We start from the raw sequence: 24317 nt of genomic DNA on the forward strand, positions 1-24317 counted from the left end.
GCGATTCATTAAAAGGTTTTAATACCATTATAGCTTCCATCACTGATAGCATGAAGAAAGGGGAGTTCAAATGGACTGACGCTACACACGCAGCCTTTAGGGAGATCAAGCAAAAGATAACTGAGGCATCCGTTTTGAGACATTCTAACTTTTCTAAACTCTTTGAGCAAGGTTCACCGTACCAGTACCGGACCCCATACCGATGAAATTCTGTTTAATGTCGGTACACGGTTTGATACGGTATGATAATGTCAGTACGCTTCGGTATGACGTACCGGTACGAGACCAATACGGTACGATACGAGCGGTACGGAGTGGTACGATATTCCATGTCTTTGAGGTTGCCTGTGATGCATATCGAGTAGGCATTAGAGGTGTTTTGAGTCAAAAAAAACATCCAATCGCATATTTCAGTGAAAAACTCAATAAAACTAAGCAGAGATATTCCATCTATGACAAGGAGTTTTATGTTGTGCAGTCTCTGGAGCACTGAGGTACTCTATATTATCCCAAGAATTTATATTGTACTCCGACCATCATGCACTCAAGTATCTAGATTCATAGAAAAAATTGAGTGCCAGACATACCTAATGCATTGAGTTTTTTCAGGAGTACACATTTGTTCTTAACCATCATCCAAGAGTTGAGAACAAGCCATCTGATGCACTTAATTGAGTGATACATCAAGGTTCGCTGTACCGGTACCGGACGGCGTGCCGGTCTCAGACCGGTATGGTACGGTACCGATACCATACCGTACCGACATACGGTACGCCTGGGCGTACCGGTCCGGTACCGGTACACAATATTTTTTTCGATTTTCAATTTTTTTTTTTTGGATTTTTGAAGTTAATAATTGATAAATACAACTTCAATATGACATTATATTGCATATTATTGATATATTTGGGTTCAATTTGGAGTTAGATTGCGGTACAAAGATTCTTAATAGCCATATGTTGCAATCGAATCAGTTTCATGCAGAAGGAAATGGATTTGGAAGATTCAGAACACATCATAAAGCCCTCAACCATTTAACTTGATTAAAATTAGGGTGGTAAAACACCTGAACTCTCTCCTATTTGACTTATTTATGAAAAACCTTACTCCAATTGTGATCCTATATGATATCGCATATAACAGTTTAAGCTTCCAGCATCACAACATTATGCAACCAGAAGTTATTCAATTTTATGATTCCACCATAAGAATTTCTTCATTAACTCAGACATATATACCACTACTAGCATCACAAGATTTATGATATTGATACCACCAGATATTATTCAATTTTATGATGCCATTTTGAGTTACTAATTGAAATATTAGATATTGCCCATGCTTCTTTTTTAATCATAAATGCTGAGTGTTGTGTGATTATAATACTGAGATTTTTATTTTAAAATCTTGTTGAGGCCTCTAAACTATCTGTTACAACTGCGATTAATTGTTGTGGAAACGAATACTTAAAACGGTACGAATGCACAGGGTTAAATGAGCAAGGAGTCATGGTACCAAACAGGGAGAAGGGTAATGGTAAATGCTTAGTAATTGTTAGGGCGGGGAACCTCCATTACTGGCTATCAGAGGTTCAAAATTTTCTTTCAGGTTCCTTTCAAGTTCTCAGAATGCTTCCCTAGGCATTTCCATCTGTTTGGTGATGAAAAACCAAATCAAATTCATCTTACGATTTGGATTCCGATAAACTAATACATGGTACAAGCTTTACAATCACGGTATCGGATCTTATACTGACACCATTCTATTATAATACCGATATATATTTCAATTTGGTACAAAATAACATACCAAATATTGGTATAATATGAAATAACATATCAATATGATATAATACATCATATCGGATACTACAAGACAGATGGTATAACAGATATGATAGAGAGAAAGATGTGCTTGAGATTTCATTTTATTTCAAATACCAAGAAAATAACACAAGATCCTCATCAAACTGAGCCACCTTCCCCCCTCCCCCTCCTTTTCCATGGGCGGTACGGTTCGATTCATCCCAAACCGATCCAGAACCGAGCCGTACCATCCGATTCCGGGCGGTATGGACCCGAACCGTCCGGTTCGGTGTGGTTCGGGGTCTTTTTTTGAAAAACAGGCCCGAACCGGACCGGTAAGGGATTGGTCCGCTCGGTACGCCCCGTACCGGGCGGTTCGGCCCGGTACGGCGAACCATGCATCTCTTGCATCCTATGAGTGCTCAGGTGGTAAAGTTTCAGAAATTGAAGGATGAGTACACCACTTGTCCTGATCTTGGACCTATATATTAGGAGATCATAGATGGTAATCGTCGTAGATTTTCTCATCCGAGATGGTTACTTGTTTAGAGGTTTTAGGCTATGCATTCCTCGCACTTCATTTAGAGATTTTACTGTTTGGGAGTTGCATGCCAGTGGCCTCGCTGGTCATTTTAGAAATGATAAGACTGTAGCCATGTTAAAGGATCAATTTTATTAGCCTTCTTTAAAGAAGGATATTGCTCGGATTGTGTCCAGTATCGTACTTGTCAATTAGCTAAGGCTAGAAAAAGAAATACTGGTTTGTACACAACATTGCCTGCTCCACACACACCTAGGAAGACCTTAGCATGGACTTTATTCTCGGATTGCCTAGGACTATTAAAGGTCATGATTCCTTCTTAGTTGTTATGGATAGATTTTCCAAGATGGCCCATTTCATATCTAGTGCGAAGACAACTGACACCTCCTATGTGGCTAAGTTGTTCTTCCATGAGGTTGTTCAACTGCATGGCTTACCTTCCATAGTATCTGATAGGGATGTCAAGTTTGTAAGCTATTTTTGGAAGACACTTTGAAAGTTGTTTGAGACAACGTTGAAGTTTTCATCTATTTTCCATCTCCAGACTGATGGATAGACTGAGGTTGTTAATCGTAGTCTAGGAGATTTGCTTAGATGCCTTATGGGAGAAAAATTAGAAAACTAGGACTTGTTATTATCTGCTATTGAGTTTGCCTATAACAACTTTGTTAATAGATCTACTGGTAAGTCTCCTTTTCAGATTGTCTATGATTTAGCCCCTCGCCAACCGTTTGACCTTGTGCTCTTACCCCTTGATTTTGGTCCTTCTGAATTTGCAGAATCCTTTGCTCACCATATTCAAGACCTTCATGTTAAAATCAGACGTAAAATTGCAATGAGTAATGACACTTATAAACTTACTGTTGATGTTCACTATAGAAATCAGGATTTTAATGAGGATGATTATATAATGATGCGTGTGTCCTAAGCGTTACCTAAAACATTCTTTCTAAAAATTCCGTGCTAGAGCTTCTAGACCTTTTGTATCATTCATAAATTGGGACCTAATGTTTATTTGCTTGATTTACCTTCTGATGTGACTATTAGTCCTATTTTCAATATGGAAGATTTGTTTCCTTATCAAGGTACTTTTGACCCTCCCAAAATGTCTGCAAGTATTCCTATAGGTAGAGGTTGGACTTCTTCTATGCCTATCCCTAAGCTTCCATCAGTTCATCAATCAGTCCGAGAGCAAATTAAGGGTGTCATTGAGGATAAGATTGTGGGTTCGACACATGAATTCCAACATTACCTAATGCACTAGAAGGGACGTTCTATCTCTGATGCTACTTAGATTACCAAGGAGTTTCATCATCTCGATCCTGATCTTTTGGAGTCATACCAACATCATAACTCACCAAAATCGAGTTCTCTTCAGCTGAAAAGAAATGATGAAAATCCTAACCCGCGCTTATGCATTTACACTAGACGTAGGCGCAAATCAAGATTTGATTAGGATTTCCTTCAATTGCTGGTTTAATCTGAAATCCTAATTTGATTAGGATTTCCTCAAATTGCTGATTTGATTTAAAATCCTGATTTGATTAGGATTTTCTTAGTTTGTTGATTTTACTTGATTTGATTTTCCCTATTTATAGGATTCTATATGTATTTCCTTATTTTGTTAAACTATGCTGCTTAATTTTGCTACATTCCAACCATGGGGTTATAAGCCTATAAATAAGAGCTTGTAAGACATCATTAGCATGTTATAAATGATTGAGAATTGAAAATTTGAAATCATTTATAGAATTTGTGTCTATCTTCTCTGAGTGCTCATCCTAAATTTCTTCTCTTATCTTTGCTCCGCCATCTATCTTCTTCCTCTTCTTTTTCTGTTTGGTTTGGCATCACGTACCTATTGTTGCCACAACATATCAAGCTTAAAGGCTTGGACAAACCACCCTCCTATTTCTAGTTGCCTAGAGGGTGTCGGGAAGTGGAGGGCTTCAGATAGAATTCAAGTGATTATTGCATGGCTCAAGCCAGTTACAAGGAAATCAACATTTTGTTGCTGCTGTTAGTGCTACTCCCACCTTTTCTCTTCCCCTTCCCCATCCACTTCCTCTTCCTCTCCTCGCCAGCTGCTGCTACTGCAGCTGCAGCTACTATTGCATTTCATCCCACTAGAAACAGAACAAAGATAGAACATATATCCTGCTCTTCCTCTTCCTATTCACCATTAAATATGTTCAATATCTTGTACTCATATATATATATATACATATTATTTATTTATTTATTTTCATAGCATGCGCCACATGTGCCTTAATGCACACTCAGCCTTTGAAAATTGTACTGGCATAAGAAAAACCTGCTCTTTAGCTTCTTCAAGATTCAAGGTAAAATATGCGAACCTCGCATCAACAACACCCTTGCATCAAGAAACTATTTAAAATCTAAAGCTACTTTGCAACGTAGCATTCATTGACATAAATACATTGCTGATAGTCGATATGATGTTGTCTGATGTCAAATCATTATGTATAAGCCCAAAGTTCTTTTAAGTGATAAAGAACCTCAATCTCGAAACTCAAACTCACTTTTTAATGATATGATGAAGTGAGAATCAATAAAAGGATAGAGAGAGGATTTAAAAATAGAAAAGGTGAACTAAGCATGATCCTATTGCTCGCAGAAGCACAGAGGGGATGGCTTGCTAAAGTGTGGACGGCCTTAATGTGAGTGGAATCAGCAAAATAGAGAGTAAGGATTAGAAAAGAAGCAGAGGGAGGAAGGGGGTTAGGAGAGTGACAAAGAAATAAGAGATAGAGTAGGAAGGCAAAATTGGTCAAAGAGAACACTTTCTTTTTCAAATTAAACTCATATATAGCCCATGACACAAGACTTTTCTTCAACTATCTCATATACATTTTATATCCTAACTTCTCTCAAGGACCAAGCTACCAAATATATTAAAAGCAAAGCAATTACTTGGGACCGACTAAGTTGTAAGCCAAATGATTTGATGGATAACTTTAACTAACCTGGTGGCCAAGTAACTTGATATCTAAGATACTTAAGCAACAACCTAATGACTAAAACTTATTAAAGGATAAAAGAGGTTCACTGAACCAGAACTAGACCCCATGCCAACTAGCCAGCAGTACAGTTCAGTATGCCCCCATGCTACACTCGAACCGACATAGTAAAAAAATGAGAGGAGAGGAGGAATTGGAGAGGAAAAGAGAGAGGGGGAGGGAGAGAAGGAGAGGGAGAGGCCAGCAAGCCACGGCAATAACCGCCGGAGGGCCACGAATGACCATGGTGCACGGACAAGGGTGAACCGGAGAGAGGAAAGAAAGAGAGAGAGGGAAGGAGAAGGAGAGCCAGCCATGGCCACTCGAGGTCGATAGTGGCCGTGGAGGGCCAATGAGGCCCTCAAAGAGCACTCCCCCTCGGTCCAGTTATTTGCCGCCTTCACTATGAAGTGGCAAAAAAAAAAATCAATTGCAATTTCACGATCGAAACAGGGGCTATCCGCCCTGTTTTAACTGAATAAAGGGGGGGCGGCCACCGCTAACCACAGCCGGCTCTCCCTCTCCCTTCCTCTCTCTTTTCATCTCTCCGATTCACCCTCTCCGATGCACCACTGTCATCTAAAGCCCTCCAAGGGCCACAGTTGCCCTCCAACGGCCACGACGGCCCTCCAACCACCTCCTATAGCTTTACCGGCCTTTCCCTCCCCCTCCCTCTCTTTTCCTCTCTTTCCTTCAGTGTTCTGGATTCCAAATCGATACCGTACCAGTAAGTCGCTAGTACGGTTCAGTACACCTTAAACCATCCAGCTCAGATCGGTTCGGCAAATGATAGATTAAACAAATACAAACTTAAGACATTAAGAAATTTGGATCGTCAAATAATTTTGATGCTCCAACATTCTTTGTTATCACTCCTTGCAGTTGGTTCATGACTTGATTATGATGATGGATATTGTATCACATGATTAAGACCAATGTCTTTATCATTAGGCAAGTTCAACTTACTAGTGGCATGTTAAGAACCTAATTCTTTCCTACCCTTTAAGATTTCAAGCAATCCATGCTTTAATAGTAGTTTACCTAATTCCTCCCAATTCTTCTAGACTTTTACTAGTCTAGGGGAATTTTGGAGGGTTGCTTCTGGGTGATATAAGTTTAACTACAAATAAAAAGGTAAATGATTGCACCGGCCAACTAGTCAAATATGTTACATGGAAACCTCCTTTGTTGCGTAGATTTTCCTTACCTTGGAATTTGGCTCAATCTTTAAAGGATTTATGTCCAGTTAACAATCGACTGAAAAATATTTTCAATCCATTAAGCCTTCTTAACTTGACCAATAATCTTTAGCCACCAATCATTATCCCTTGCACTAAGATGCCAAGGTCTCTTGGAGCCTAGATGCAAGGTGCAATGCAAGAAGCATGCCTTCACAAAGTAGGCACAAAATTACAAATATATAAATAACAGTTGTTACATCATTCTAAACATATTTCACCATGAATTATTAACTTATGAACACAAATATAAGAAGAAAAAGCATTGGGATTCAGATTTATACACATAGGACGGACATGGCAGTGTCTCTTCTTGTTTCTGATGGACAGAAACATAACTGCAACTGCAGCTGCAGCAACAGTTGAGGAGGAGGAGGAGGTGATGATGAAGAGCAGCAGCAGCAGCAACAAGAGAAAGAGATGAAGAAGAAAGAAATAAAAGGACTTTGCACTCCCACAGTGGCAGGGGTCCATTGATTCATCTAGAAACAGGCATGCCCTATCCAAAGAAGATGAAAAACACAGAACACAAAGAAAAGGAAAGAAAATAGGCAAAACACAAGGGAGGAGGAGGAAGAAAAAGCACAAACAAGGGGGACTTTATCCCCTTGTTTCACATGGCAGCATCATTTTTGTTAATTCCCTCAGATTATGAATTATAAATTCCCTTGGATCCAAAGAACAAACTAGATATTAAATCATGTGCTATTTCATTTTTTATAGTTCATTTGACATATGGATTTTAAATTACTTATTCTCAGTCAGTCCTGGACACGAAATTAGCAACTTTAGTATTGGAGTTCATGGAGTTAAAAATAAGTTGGTAACTTTTATATTTTTACAACCATATATTAAAATCACATCCTTTTTATAGATGTTAGAACTAAAATGATAGTTGAATTGATAGCAAGTATATTAATATCTTGAATAACTAGACACGACCTTGTTTCATTACACATGCTATATATGGGCTTATGCTGGTGGAAGCTCGACTTCTTGTATGTGTGGCTTTTTATTCTTCATAATTACTTTGCATTAGACTCATATTTCAATTTTTATATTTTATATTTTGAATAAATCAGAAAATTTTGCAATCCGTGACTCAGTGCATGGTCCAATCCTATCTAACCCCACTCCACAATTTACTATGATCCCGATCTTAACAACATTGACTAGCATGGATGCCCTTATCCAAAGAAACAAGAAGAAGAAGATTACCTGGTTGATGGCTTAATGTTGCCACATAGGAGAGAGGACAAGCCTGCCACACCAAAACCTAGAGCTCCATTTAATTAATGGCTTGTATGTAGCATGGATACCTTGGAGTGCCTCTTTTCCGCTTGTTCCCTTGCCAACTCAACCACTTAATTAATTTCTCTTGACTTTTCAATGTCGAGCTTTGATAAATTGCTGAGATTATTCGTGCAGATCCAATCAAGAGATTAAGCTCCTGTTGCTGAAGGAGCACTTCTTTGCAACTTAGAGCCTCAAAGTGCAGCCTTGAGGCTTTTTGTGCACCTGCCTAAAAGGGGCTTCACCTCCCTACAAGCGAGGAGCTTGGGGTAGCCTCGCCTGCACCTTGCGGCTAGGCACATCTTAAGCATGACCATGACAACCCTAGTTATTGCAAATATATCTTTTGCAAACATTTACCCTTACAAGTGGAAAATTCGGATTTGCACAAACTGACCACCCCTCCACCAAAACCTACCCAGAATAAATAGGTTTCGGGATTTTTTATAAATCTAGGTCAATTCAAAGTCAGCCCAGAATCAACCTGACTATAACTGGTGGATTCATGTTAGCTACCCTGCCCCCTCAAACCTAATGGTTCATGGTGGAACCAATTGAGAACCACCAAACTCCTAAACTCAGCAGTCAGCATAGTTAATAGTTCTCTTTTTTCTCCATGTGGTTTGGTGCACTGAAAAGAAATAGGTTATAAAGAGTGACAAACAAGATGAGCCACTAGGCTTTGGGAATGTGGGATTAGTTCATTGACTTCATGTATCCTGGATTCCTAAATTTATTGTGATTACGATGATATATTTGAAGATAAATTTGGTTTTGTTATCTATGATCTTTATACACCATGTTTTGCTTTTTTTGCATGCGCACACCCGCACGCCCACACACACATATATATGATTAGTGAGTGAAAAGTTAAATGGGTTGGTGTGTAAGTATGGGTTTATTAAATAAATGTGTTGCACATGGTTTTTTTTTTTTTTTTTTTTTTTTTTTGACCCAAACCCTACTCAACCTGAACTGAAGCCAACCGAACCAAACACATTGCCACCCCTTCTTATCCCCTACTTTTAAGTAAATATAGAAATAAGTGATTTCTAAGGTCTAATTGAGCTCTTATTTATTCTATCAATCCACTGGAAATTGTTGGCAGTGCCCTTGCTTGCCCCATTGTTCAATCGAAGGCTAAGATGCATTAAAGGATCCAACAACTAGTATGTCCTAGTTATAACCAGCCAGCACTCTCATTGTTTACTGGCACAATTCAGTTTTTTCTAACATTACACCTAGTTACTTTCATGTGTCATATAGAATGTATTCTTCTCAAATGCATAAGCCGCTTTTTACTTTTTTCCAAGCATTATATCAGCTCATCATTTTGATGAGTACCTTTGACAATCCCCATCCCGTTGACATCATGCTGCTGGACCAATATTGTTTCAGTTACATCATCCTTTATCCTTAATGCATCTACTCAGTTGAATAACCTAAATGCTTACATTTCTACAATAATTCTTAACTGTACATTCTTCTTGTGTTTGGAGAAAGGGCTAAAGAGACTCTAGCAGTCTACTGTACCGCATACAAATGATGATGTGAAATTCACGCATTTATGTCTTTTGCATAGTCTATTATTAAAGCATTAGATGGACAATACACTATACAGATTGAACATGCAACTTGTACATGCATGCCTAAGTGCAGCGTACAGCTCATGGCACAAGTCATTACTTACTATTTTCTTGAATTAATACACTAAAGAAAAAAAGAAACAATCTAACAAAACTTCGAGTACTTAAATATAGATGCACCAGATTATAGAGATGCCTGAATTCACCTTCCAAGACAAACTCTGCTTTCAATAAGATAATCTGTACCATTAAAATGGAAAAGGATAGTATAATAATCACCCCAATAACTTAAAAATACCTCAACAATAGGTTATGAAAGTACAAATCAACAATAGCTTCTGGTGCAGCTAATGCAGAAACAATAAGAGTTATTTTACAGAAAGAAAACAAAATATGACATAGTCCGAAAGACCAAATATTCTGACATGAATTCAATACTTCACGAAGTACCTTAATATCAGGTGGGAATCCTGCAACAATCTCTGATATATCTGTGATGATGTCCTCAAGATGTTGCCCAAGGAATCCAAGACATAAGCTGACTAACCTTCTAGGCTTAGATTTCTTCAATGGTAAAGCTGAAATTGGTACTTCCAGCAAGTTAGCATAAATAAAGATATCACAATAATGTGAAAAAGAATAGATAAGAAAAATACAGCTCTCCAACTACAATTATTGACAGAGTTGTTGGACAGGAATATATCTACTTTTAAGAACTAAATAGCCAATCATGTTGTGAATCACATTGCGAAATATCTGACTCATGACAATCACAAGTTATTTCATCAAATTATTGGAATAATATATGTGGACCATGTGGTACACCAGGCAAACAATTAGTCAAATTTATTTTTATCAATGCAACGACTGTGCATTAGGAAAAAAAAAATGTTTGATAGAATATTAAGACTAGGATCTTGCTGATTCAGTTTACAAAATATGATATACAAGAATGCTAGTAGATTCAGCTGCACTGTCAAAAATATATTGCTGATTCAGTTTTTTTATCTTCGACGAGCGAGACTAAAACACCTCAAGGGTCATTAGAGAGCTTAGATTAGCTTGCAATGAACCATGACTAAAAATCAATTTCACATCAGCTAGCTTACTGAGGTTGAACTGCTAGGGCTTGGTCGAAGAGGAAAAGAGGAAAAGGGAAAGGAGAAAGGGCATTCAGACCTCATCTCCCACCTTAATCATCACACCATCTAAAAGAGTCGGCCCTCAACAAGTATTTTAGAAAGAATTAAAAGGTGAGTCAGGGCTTCATAAATTTGCAATGCTTATATTGGAGACATTATTTGATGTTGGGAAGAGAAAATTTGAGGCTGATAAATATTACTTCATCCTTTCATACCCTTTCTTTTCCCTTTCCCTCCTTCACTTCTTTCTTACTCAGGTCCTCTGATGTCCATAATGTTATCATCTTTATTCTTTACGCAAGTACTAGCTCAAATTTCCAGTTCATTATGTTGATTTATTGCAAGAGAATCAATCAAAAATCATTAGATTTTGCTCAATCTTCTAGGACCTGGATATATTGCTTGGAGGTCTCATATTGGGGTCTTATACGCCTATTATGAGTTTCATGCAGATATAAGGAATACAAAACATTGTTATTTTAAAAATTCCACATGTACAAAACTAATTAATTTGAACCAGAAATTTTTTGCTCTAACTTCACTAGAGTTTCAAAGACCTCATATTAGATTTAGAATGCTTTGACAACCAACTGGTTGTTATTAAAAAAATTTAAGCCTGCAAAAAAATCATTGCTTGGTCGTGATATCACCTGCTCTGATACTACTTGTTCGGGATGTCTGGTCAGGACACCACCTCCATAGGATCTTTTCGATATCACACGTCGTAGCAAAAAAAAAAAAAAAAACAAAACAGAAATACAATCAAATACGTAGATCAGCCAAAAGGCTCGCTTCCACAGGGCATGCAAGCTTTACTATAAGAAAAGAAAAAATTACAAGAGGAGATCACACCCTCAACCCTCGTACACCTAATCTCTCTCTCAACAAGAAGCTCTCCTCACAAAATCTCTCTCTAGGAAGACTCCCTGAACCCCTGAAGCGATCGCTGTCCGCTGCCTAACAGTCTGCCCGAAGCACCCTATACTTCTGCTCTCTGTTGGCTGCTGCTGCCCTCTACTCCATGGTTTCAGGTCTCTGCCGAGCCACCATGCCACTCTGTTCGTTCACAGATGCCTTTAAAGGCCTCAGATCGATTCCTACGTGAACTTGGACTCATGATAGCACATAGCAAGCCATTTCACCATTGGATCGCGACCAGTCGCTCATTGGGCCGTTCCATCGTGCCTCAGCATGCGTTGTATGCCCCTGATTAGCATCTGGACCACTCGATCAAGCCCAGAATCATGCTCACGCTGTCCGATCGCACGTCCGATCCACAAAAACCCCTGTAGACTGCGAGAAACCACGCAGAAAGGCCAGTCGGTCCACCATAAACTGCGAGAAACGACTGAGAATCGATCCATCGATCCACGGAGTGCCCCATAGACCGCAATCCGTGGTGGACTACGGTACACCGCGCTCCCACGTGCGTCATGCTGGGCCGGCTCACGCGCCTGCTTGCCAGGCCTGGGCCACACGCCCACCGACCTCCATCGGCCAGTCGACCGCCCGTGGGCCCTACCAGCCCACCTCCTCGCCTTTTTTTCGCACGCAGTTTCTCCATCTGGACTCCGTTTGAACTGTTTTTTGACTCGTTGGACTCCGTTCGTCGTTCTAGACCTCGCTGTGGGCTCCTTATGAGCCAAATTTTAAGACATCAAATCCCAACAATCTCTACCTCGACTCGACATTTGGCCTCTTCCTAACTCTGAAAGCTTATGGATCTCCTCGCCCCATGCCCTAAGGCAATCGCCTGCTGATCATGAATGGACAAATATGAGAGTTGAGCCAAGCCACTCAATTCCATCTCCATCGTATGCCGTGCTCCTGACCTGAGACCTACACGGGATATCCTTCTACAGCAATAGAAATCTTATCCTGCTATATCACCTCTCATCCTCTCGAGTCTCACATCTTGTGCCCAATCCACCTCCACCTGGAGCTCCACGTCGCTCTAGGCTTCTGGCTCCTGAAGCTCCACCTCGCACTAGGCTCTCCACCAGATAGTAGTATCCTCTCGTCCTCTTCTCTCTCCAGAATAACCCTATCGTCGTGCATGACCTTCAAAATTCCTCCACCAGCTATCATCCTGTAGCCTTTCGAATCCAGTCTGCTCAGTGAGATAAGATTTCATCTGAAATCGGATATATATCGAACCTCGCCCAATCTCCTCATTGCACCATCATATGTCCTCTAGCTGACCGTCTCGATGTCTTTAATCGCACAACTCGATCCATCCGATAGATAAACAGTGCCTCCACTGCTCTCTAAGGAATCAAACTGCTCCTTTCTGTAATATATATGATAGATGCATGCAAAATCTAAAATCTACTGCTGAAAAGAAGTAGATACCTCGTCAGATATCTCCAGAATATCATCTTCTGACTCGCTCCTGGCCGTCGTTACAGTAGCCCTTGTCCGATCTCTGAGTTGAGGACGATCTCTGACTAGATGTCCCAACTCATCACATCGATAATATCTGATCTTGGTCAAGTCCCTCGTCCTAAACTTAGACCACCCTCGTCGTGATCTCCTATCGCTCCGTCTACCGCCTCCTGCTATTCTAGAAACCGTCAAAGCTGAGCTACCGTCTAAGATCAAAGCTAGGTTCTTCCTCCTAAAAATCTCGTTCTAGAGAATCGCCGCGATGATCTCGTCCATCTTGATAGTGCTCTTCCCTGTTAGAAGAGCAGTCACCAAAAACTCATACAAAGGGAGAAACGACGCTAGCAAGACCAGCATTATGATCTTTTCAATTTTTTCATCAATGCTGAGGTCGGTGAGAATCTTCTAGAAGTGGCTGAGATGCTCTTGCATGCTCTGTTCCTCAGTCATCCACAATTGGTAGAACTGCCTCTAGAAGAAAAAAGTATTAGTGAGAGACTTCGTCATGTACAACTCCTCGAACTTCGACCACATCACCGTTGAAGAAGTCTCGCCAAGTATATGTATCACCACCTCATCTGCTAGATACAAGTGAATCGTACTCACCGTCTGCATCTGAAGCCGCCTCCAATCCTGTACCTCCATGGTAGTCGGCTTCTCCTCATACAAAAGAGCATCGATCAATCCTTGCTGGATGAGCATGTCCTTCACCCTCACTTGCCATAAGGAGAAATTATTCTTTCCATCAAACTTATTGATCTCCACCTTGATTGAGCCTGTCTTCTCCATCCTCAATCTTAATCACCACCACCACAACTTGCACCCTGGTACCGTCTCGCTCTGATATCACTTGTTGTGATATCACCTGTTTTGACATCATTTGTTGGAGATGTCTGACCAGGACACCACCTCCATAGGATCTTTTCATACCACACATCGCAGCAGAAAAAAGAAGAAACAAAAAAAAAAACACAATCAAATACGTGGATCAACCAAAAAGCTTGCCTCCACGGGACATGAAGCTTTACTATGAGAAAAAAGAAAATTACAAAAGATCACACCTTCAACCCTCATCACCCAATCTCTCTCTCAACAAGAAGCTCTCCCTCACAAAAGCTCTCTCTAGAAAGATCCTTAAACTCCTGAAGCGATCGCTGTCCACTGCCTGACAATCTGCCCGAAGCACCCTATACTTCTGCTCTCTGTTGGCTACTGCTGCCCTCTGCTCCATGATTTCAAGTCTCTGTTAAACCATCATGCCACTCTATTCATCCACAGGTGCCTTTAAAGGCCTCAGATCGATTCTTACGCGAATCCGAACTCCTGATAGCACACAGCAAGCCATTTTAATGTTGGATCGTGACCGCTCACTCATTGGGCCATTCAATCACGCCTCAGCATGCGCTGTACACCCCTGATCAGCATCTGGACCGCTCGATCAAGCCCAAAATCACGCCCGCACCATCTGATTGCACGTCTGGTCCACGAAAACCCCTATAGACCATGAGAAACCACGCAGAAGGCCCGCCAGTCCACTGTAGACTACGAAAAATGGATAAGAATTGATCCGTCGGCCCACAGAGTGCCCCATAGACCGTGGTCCGCGGTGGACCGCGATACACCGCGCTCCCATGCGCTCGCCCGCACGCATCGCGCTGGGCCGGCCCGCACACATCGCGCTGGGCCGGCCCGCTCTCCTGCACAACGCCTGCGTGCTGGGCTTGGGCCACACGCCCGCCAGCTGTGGGCCCTATCAGCCCACCTCCTCGCCTTCTTTCGCGCGCAGTTTCTCCATCTGGACTCCATTTGGGCTGTTCTTGGGCTCGTTAGACTCCGTTCGTCATCCTGGACTTCACTGTGGGCTCCTTGTGGGCCAAATCTCGAGGCATCAAATTCCAACATGCTTAACACAAGAAACAATAGATCTGACCTTTAATGATGAAGATTTGCATGTGCATGGTAGCAAATCAAATAATATCCATTGATTTCTAGTTGATGTTCATGCAATATAGTAACAAAAAAGATGAATAAAATAAATTCCAGAAAATAACAGTGTCCAGGCCATTAAGGAAAATGAAGATAAAAGACATTTTCAAAGAAGATGAAGATCAGAGAATCATGAGAAGAAGATAGAAGCAAAGAGCAACAGTAGTACGAAGATGATAAAAAGAAAAAAAGGGGAAAAGTGTAGGCATATAAGTACTCAAGAAAGAAGGATAAGCATTGTTGAGAATGGTTGGATGCCTCATCTCATCACTCTTTCTTTTTTCCCCTTTGGAACCGGCTCCTTACTGGGCTCTCACTCACTCACCCTTAGCTGTCATCTCACCTAAATTATGCCAATCTCCATAAGTCCAGCCTTCTCAAAATCTCAACATGTTTTTAGTCTCTATTGCTTATCTAAACCTCTCTAAGAATGAAAAGGGTCCTGCTGATCCATGTGCATGAGTCACTTGATTTGATTACTTCTAATCAACCAGGCTACACCAACATTCCAATTCACTAAGATAATGTTGATGGAGATTTGGATTTCAAGCTTATGCATGAAGGAAACATCATTTGATCGTCCAACACTCAATCCTGTGATTTAATACCATGTCATTCTGCCAGGATTGATCCACATTGTTCAATTATATGAACATCCATGCTGCAGATAGTTCTTTGGTTTCCACTTAGTGTGAGAATGATATGGGGATGCCTTATTAAGTTCTGTGAGATAGAACACTCTCTCTCTCCCCTTCTCCATCTTCCCTTCAGTTACTTTTTTTTCTTTTTCTTCTGTTTTTTCTTTGTTTGTGTTTCATTTACCTATGTTGCTGCCATATTTTCATTGCAATTCCACAGCCACCCAGAAGCCTACTTCCTAATGCAATGCCTACGATGCCGCAGGTTTCATCTCGCATATTGATAGCTGAATCTGTAGAAAACTCCTTTCTCATCCTACCTCTGTATTACGTTAAACATTTACCCTCAAACCTGAATTCCTAAGTCCCTATCTGGTACTCTTTCTCCTGTTTCTTATTTATTTAACAGAAACAAAGACTCTTGTTCATGTTTTGTTAAACAACTTCCGTTATTTCTGAAAAAAGTGAAAGTGCAAATTTTTGTCTTCCATCTTTTCTTTTTAAAGATGGGTTTTCGCCCCTCCTCCCAACCCCTCTTCTTCTGCCTAATCTTGCCCTCAGACCCATCGCCCTGCCCAACTGTTGCTCTAAAAATTGATTTTAATGATCGCAAACCATTTGAGAGGACTACTAATGTGTTTCTTGTTTTTGGAGAATGTTCTTGTGATGTTTCAAGTAGTCCAAAAGATTGAGTTTGAAAAGCTTCATCAAGTGTGCCAAAGTTGAAGTTTATGCAAGTTCGAGAAGTTTTCGAAGCCTTCTGAGAGTGTCTAATTGATTTAAAGCCATTAAAAAGCATTTGGAAGTGTTCTGGTAAGTCTCGAACCTTAAATGCATGAAAAACTGGGTTGGCACAAAATGGGGTGACCCATCTAGGTCATCCCCTTTCATTGGGTAGCCAGCACACTTCATTTTGGCTCATCGCACGCAGTAGAACGATCCACTTGGGACGACCCATGCAGTGAGACGACCCACCTAAGACGACCCCTGAGACCCTGAGACCAAACAGAAAGCTGAACTTTCTGTCTGGCCAATTGGGACGCCCCATGGGACGTCCCATTGCCAGTGGGACACCCCATGGGACGTCCTATTTCTGCGAGCACGCGTAACAGCTAGTTTTCAATCCGTTTTTTGTGTATTTAATGCGCATTAAACACTCTCCAACGGCTTTAAACTGATACTAAGACATTCTCAAGTATAAATGGTGATTATAAATGCTCTCTTGAAGTGGAAAATCACAAGTTAGCAAGCATTCAAAGCTCACATCCGAGAAAAATTTAAAAAGCCCTAAAAAAGAGAAAAATAAGCATTTAATCACCTCACCAACCACTCTCCAGCTGCAATCAAGTGTGCAATTCATTGAGGGTGTTCAGCAAAAGCTTCTTCCCCTTAAGTATTGTATTTCTATTACATTATTGTGTTCATTTAAGGGGATATTGTGCTGAAATTTTTGTACCCTATTTTTCTCACATTGTTTTTTGGGGGGTTCCAAAACTAGAATAGGTTGATCCAAACCTGAAATCGGAGTGTTGAGGGTTGGCTTGTACTCGAAAAATAAGTGTTCTTGCTTGGATAGCAAGGGTCGGAGTTGTCCGACGTGTTGTAACTTTAAAATCCATTTAATAGATTAAATTCCCAAATAAGGACTTGGAGAGTGGATGTAAGTGCAAGGTTGGCACCGAACCACTATAAATTCTTTGTGTTTGTTGTGCTTGCATCACTTTACTTGTTCTTTGTGCTTTATACTTGCATACTTATAATTTGTGGTTGAATTCATTTTCATTGCAAATCAACTCACTCCACTCAACACTTCGGCACATTAATTAACTGCATTAATCTTAAAAATTTTTAAAAGGCCCAATTCAACCCCCCTCTTGGGCTCCATATCTGGACAATAAGTGGTATCAAAGCCCGGTGCTCTAGCCCTTACTTGATTTAACCATCAAGAACCAAAAGTCTATGGCAGCCCAATTTGGCACATCTCTAGCCAAGGGGCAATCCACAAACCGACCTCCACTTTTCAATGGATCAAACTACACCTATTGAAAAGCTCTAATGAGAATTTTCATTCAAGCACTTGACTATGATATATGGACTATCATAGTAAATGGACCACATACACCCACTAAATTGATTGATGGTGTGTCTCTCCCTAAGCCGGAAGGTGAATGGGATGAATTTGATAAAAAAATGGCTCGACTCAATGCTAAAGCCATGAATATTTTATATTATGCTTTAAATGCAAATAAATTTAATCGTATTTCTACTTGCAATTTAGCTAAAAAAATTTGGGATAGGTTAGAAGTTACACATGAAGGCACAAACCAAGTAAAAGAGTCTAAAATCAATATGCTTATGCACAACTATGAATTATTTAAAATGGAATCTGAAGAGTCAATAACTCAAATGTTCATCCATTTCACTGACATCATAAAAGATCTGAAAAGTCTTGATAAATGTTATTCTAACAGTGATTTTATGAGAAAAGTGCTCAGATCTTTACCAAGATCATGGGAGACAAAGGTCACTGCAATCCAAAAAGCCAAGAATTTAAATACTCTACCATTGAAGGAGCTACTTGGATCCCTCATGACTCACGAGCTGACCATGAAGCAACACTCTAAGGAGGAGACCAGAAAAAAGAAGACTATCGCTCTCAAGTCGACAACTCAAGAATCTCACGAAGAAGCCAACCTATGCCTTATGGCACATGAAAATAAGATAACCCCCGAAACTCAAAATGAATTTTTTTATGATGAACTGCAAGAAGCTTTTCATAAAGTTTTGGATGATCTAAAAAAGAATTAAGACTAAAAAATAAAAATTTGAAATTAAGAAACCAAGTTTTAGCTAAAGAAAAAGAAATTGATAGCAAAAATAAAGAATTAGAAATAAAGAATCAACCTCTATTAAAAGAAAAAGATAAAATTTTAAGCCTAACCGAAACTTTTGTAAAAGAAAATCAAAAACTAAAGGAAGAGGTAACCAAGTTGAAACCTATAGTTGATAGATTTACATTAAGTTCAAACAAACTTCAGATGATCATTGATAGTCAAAAAGCTGTATATGATAAAGCCGGACTTGCCTATAACACTCTTAGAAAACAAAAATTTTTGAAAAATATTTTTGTCAATGCATCAATAAGAAAATTGCCAAATATTACTTGTTTTAAATATAGCAAAGTATGGCATAAAGCTTATTCATGTTTATCAAATAAATTTGGTGATAGAAATATTAAGAAAATATGGGTTCCAAAAGGAACCATTGTGACTAATCCCAAAGGACCCAAGTTAGCTTGGGTACCTAAGATTAAAACTTGACTTTATGTGTGCAGTTGTGTCTTGCATCCCAAGCAACAAAACGAAAGTGGTATCTTGATAGTGGATGCTCAAAATACATGACTGATAATGAATCTCAATTCATCACATTGGAAGCCAAAAATGGAGGGATGGTCACCTTTGGAGATAATGGCACAAGAGAAGATCATTGGCATTGGTAACTTTGGTATCACTCCCTCCATTTGTATTAAAAATGTATTACTTGTAGATGGTCTTAAGCATAATCTCTTAAGTATTAGTCAATTATGTGATAAAGGTTACAAAGTAGTTTTTGAATTATCTATGTACATTGTAACCAGTTCCTCTGATATTAGCACTAGATTCATTGGACATAGGCATGACAATGAATACATGGTTGATTTGGATAATCTCTCCTTATAAAACATGCAATGTCTTGTGGCCATGAATACTAAAATTAATGAGACTAGTTGGCTTTGACACCGTAAGCTTGCACATATTAGTATGCACACTATTTCTAAAATCATTAAAAAAGATTTGGTTTTTGATTTGCCAAAAATTAATTTTGACAAAAATAAAATTTGTGATGCATGTCAATTAGGTAAACAAACAAGAATTTTCTTTAAATCTAAGAACATTGTTTCAACTTTTAAATCTTTAGAACTCTTACATATGGATTTATTTGGTCCTACAAGAACAACTAGTCTAGGAGGTAAAAGATATGATTTTGTAATTATTGATGATTTTTCGCATTTCACTTAGGTTTTGTTTTTAGCATCTAAGAATAAAGCATTTTCAGCATTCTCTAAGTTTTGTCGAAAGATTTCGAATGAAAAAAGTTTACCAATTATTTCTATTCGAAGTGACCATGGCACTGAATTTGAAAACAAAAATTTTAAAAAAATTTTGTGATGAAAAAGGCATAGATCATAATTTTTCAGCACTTAGAACACCTCAACAAAATAGAATTGTTGAAAAAAAAATAGAACCCTAGAAGAAATGGCCCGTACCATGCTATGTGAAAGCAAACTCCCAAAATATTTTTGGATAGAGAATTAATACAGCATATTATATTTTAAACCGTGTTTTAATAAGACCAATTTTAAAGAAAACACCTTATGAGTTATGGAAAGGTAGAAAACCTAATATAGGTTATTTTCATATTTTTGGTTGCCGGTGTTTTGCCTTAAATAATGGTAAAGATAGCTTAGGCAAATTTGATGCTAAATCTGATGAAGCTATCTTTCTTAGCTATTCCACTTCTAGCAAAACCTTTAGAGTATTTAATAAAAGAACACTAGTAGTGGAAGAGTTAATTCATATAGTTTTTGATGAAACTAATGATCTTCCATCAAAGAAGAAAGAGGATGCTGATGATACAGGTATCATAGAAGATGGAATGAAAAAGCTCATCATCAATGACTCAAATGAGCGAAACAAAGATCAATTGGATGAAAAACATGAGGATGAAAGCATCAATGATCAGAACATTCGAGAACAACCTCAAGATACAGGTAGTCTTCCAAGAGAATGAATGTATGTCCACAATCACCCCAAAGAATTAATAATTAGTGATCCGGCACAAAGAGTAAGAACTAGATTCTTTCTTAGAGATGTTTATAATTATGTAGCTTTTGTTTCATATCTAGAACCTAAAACAATAGATAAAGCTGAAAAAAATCATAACTGGATAATTACCATTCAAGAAGAGCTAAACCAATTTGAAAGAAACAATGTATGGACACTAGTTGCTAGACGTAAAAATCACCCCATAATAGGAACTAAATGGATATATAGGAACAAATTAGATGAAGATGGAAATGTAATAAGAAATAAAACAAGATTAGTTGCTAAATGATACAATTAATAAGAAAAAATTGATTTTGATGAAACATTTGCTCCTGTTGCTAGACTAGAAGCAATAAGAATGCTACTTGCTTTTGCTTGTTTTATGAACTTTAAATTGTTTCAAATGGATGTTAAGAGTGTTTTTCTAAATGATTATATTGCTGAAGAAGTATATGTAGAACAACCTTCAGGTTTTGAAAGTCATAAATTTTTAAATCATGTATTTAAATTAAACAAAGCATTGTATGGATTAAAGCAAGCTCCTAAGGCTTGGTATAAAAGATTAAGTTCTTATTAGAAAATGATTTTTCAAAAAAAAAAGTTGATACAACTCTATTTATAAAAAGAAAAGATAAAAAAATTCTAGTTATACAGATATATGTTGATGATATTATATTTGGGTCTACTAATGAAGATTTGTGCCAAGAGTTTGCCAAGCTCATGCAGGAAGAGCTCGAGATGAGCATGATGGGAGAACTCACTTCCTTCCTTGGACTTCAGATTAAGCAAATGAAGGAGAGGATCTCCATCACCCAAAGTAAGTACACAAGAGAACTATTAAAAAAATTTGGAATGGAGAGCTTAAAAATTGTAAGTACACCTATGACTCCTTCCTGTAAATTAGAAAAAGATGAACATGGTAAAAATATTGATTCAAAGCTCTACGAGGCATAATAGACTCTTTATTGTATCTTACTGCTAGTAAACCTGATATAATATTCAGTATATGTATGTATGCTAGATATCAGTCAAATCCTAAGAAATCTCATTTAAATACTGTTAAGAGAATTTTTAAATATTTAAAAGGAACACAAAACTTAGGACTTTGATTCTCAAAACAATATTCTATGAACTTAATAGGTTATTCAGATGCAAACTTTGCTGGATGTAAATTAGATAGGAAAAATACTAGTAGAACTTGCTAATTTCTAGAAGTAAACTTAATCTTTTGATTTAGCAAAAAGCAAAATTCCGTAGCATTGTCTATGGCCGAGGCCGAATACATTGCAGTCGGAAGTTGCTGTGCTCAAATCTTGTGGATTAAACAACAACTCATAGATTTTGGTATTGAACTTAAAAACATCCACATAAGATGTGATAATACTAGTACCATCAATTTGACCAAAAATCCAATTCAACACTCTATGTCAAAACACATTGAAATTAGACATCATTTTATAAGAGAACATGTTCAAAATAATGACATAACACTTGAATACATAAATACTGAAAAACAACTAGATGATATTTTCACCAAAACACTAAATGAAAATAAATTTTGTGAAATTAAAAGAGAATTGGACAACTTAGACCCTTCTGCTTGAACTTCAATCATAATTTCACTCCCAAAATTCTTCTAAAAATTCTTGACTTCATTATCTTAATTTTGGGAGCCATCTATCTTTTTTTTTAAATTTTTTCAAAGCAATTAAAAATCATCAGTGCTATTCAGATACCTTCCCAAATTTTTTTTCCATTGAAATACTAAATCAAAAATCATATCAAAATTTATCTAGACTCCTCATGATCATCTCAACTCCATATGACCCATTTCAAATTTTTTCTTTTGAATTTTTCCTCTTTTTTAAAATATTTTTCTAATCGGCTGATGCAACCCTGGATGGGGCGTCCCATTTGAATGAGTTTGGTTCTTCTCCCTTAAGCCAACCCATTTTCTATTCCATTTAAAAGCCACTTGGGGCGACTCAAACCCCAAATCCTTCCTCTCCCTCTCATCCCAAACCTAAGAATCCCCTTCTAGATCTCCACTGACCTCAAAATCTTGGATTTTCATCTCAAACCCTTAAGCTCTCTCTCTCTTTAACGGCTTATTCTCTTGATCTCTACCAAATTTCAAACCCTAACCCGCAAAATCCGTGAAAAACTCTCCTAAACCCTCTTCTCCTCTTCATTTCCATTCATCTCTCATCCCTCTCTACCCTCTTGACCGATTTTTCCTCCTCTCCTTGGGGCAATGGCTCTCAAAATGAGATTGCTTTTGTAAGGTCTTTGGAGGCTGAGGAACGGAGGAAGAAGGCAGCTCCAGCACTAACCCAAGCTTCTCCATCAATTACACCAAGTAAGATCCCTCTATCTACAAGAAAAGTAGCTTTGGAAAGAAATGTGAATTTTCGATTTTTGAGGAGTGATGGTTTTTCAATTGGAGAGAAATTAATTAAGCAAGGATGGAGATTTTTCCTAAATTTATCTGATCTGGTTTATATTGATCTTGTTAAAGAATTTTACTCAAATTTAGTCTTCTCTGATAAAGTTTTGAGGTCTACTGTGAAGGGAGTCCAAATTATTCTGAATGTACCTAGGCTAGGTAGACTCCTTCAGATGTCTTGTGAGGGTAGTTGCCTAGATGAGCTATCCAAAAAAAAAATTGAACTTAGGACTATCCTTGGAAGAGAAGATGTAGAAGGATTTCTGAAAATTGAAGCCAAGGATCTGAGTGTGAAGATGAGGTTGCTCCACCACATGGTGTCTAGGATTTTCTTCCCCAGAAGGAGAAGATATGATTTGATGACTGGTAGAGATATCTGCTTGATGCACCATGTTGTCTCAGAGATTCCCCTAAATTTGCCTTTCGTGATGATCGATACCATGAGGGAAGCCTTGAACAGATCTAAGGCTCCCTTGCCATATGGTATAGCTCTTACAGTGATTTTTAGGGAGTCTGGAGTGAGCTTTGAGGGAGAGATTGTTTGCAGATTATCGAACACTAACACCTATAACGACCACTCCCTTTGACGTATGAGATTTATCAGAGTGGATGGTCGTTGGATCAAGAGGCGAGGAGCTGCAGTCGAGAAGGATGAGGAGGATGAGCGTGCTGAGGGGGAGGGTCCCTTTTCACCATCTGTGCCCAGACAGAGTCCAGATGATCACCCTATATCGAAGCATAAGGCAGGACCCTCAGTCAGTGTACCCCCATCGTCGAGACGTATCGTACCATCTCTTAGTTTGGGGGAGGATGACATGGGACTATTGGCTGAACGAGTGGCAAGCATTCTATCTGTTCAGCAGTAGTAGTTCCAGCATCAGGTTCTTCAGTAGCTCCAATTTCAGCAGTATCAGGAGCAGATTCTCTAGCAGGTGCAGCAGCAGCAGCAGTATCGTTAACCTCTGCCAAGTTCTTTTTCTGACTCTTCCTCAAACTTTTCTGTTGTACCACACATATCCTCATTGATGCAGCTTTTATCTGACCTGAGCTTTAGACTGGAGGGTTGTTGCTCCTAGATTGATTTTGATGATTACAAAGCAGATTGAAGGGATACCAATACTTTTATTTGAAAAAGTCTTTGTGCTCTTCAGGGGCAAAATCGTAATTTTACCAAAACCCTGATTTAATAGTATCATATGGTAGAGCAAAAGATTTGTGATCTATTGATGAAAATTTCATTGTTTTTGGACTTGTATTTTTGAAGTTATGCATGTTTGAAATCCATGAGTCGACTCATGAGTCAGCTCATGGCACAATGAGCAGCTTGGCACGCTGAATTTTAGCTTGGCACGCTGGATTTTTGGCTTGACAC

General features: G+C 38.7%; 1 protein-coding gene across 3 annotated transcripts in view; it reads right to left on the reverse strand.

The window, feature by feature from the left end:
* Nucleotides 1-24317, reverse strand: part of LOC105034360 (uncharacterized) — a 178773-nt gene that overhangs the window by 120769 nt on the left and 33687 nt on the right. For 2 of the 3 annotated variants that reach the window (XM_073257944.1, XM_010909487.3), the window contains exon 2: nt 9934-10061. In XM_073257944.1, the coding sequence (XP_073114045.1) occupies nt 9934-10061 (128 nt within the window). Of the gene's footprint in view, nt 1-6888; nt 7317-9933; nt 10062-24317 lie in introns of those variants that run through there. The other variant, XM_073257943.1, reaches the window with a different exon arrangement.

This window comes from Elaeis guineensis, chromosome 5 (assembly GCF_000442705.2).
Source record: "Elaeis guineensis isolate ETL-2024a chromosome 5, EG11, whole genome shotgun sequence".
Lineage (NCBI taxonomy): Eukaryota > Viridiplantae > Streptophyta > Magnoliopsida > Arecales > Arecaceae > Elaeis > Elaeis guineensis.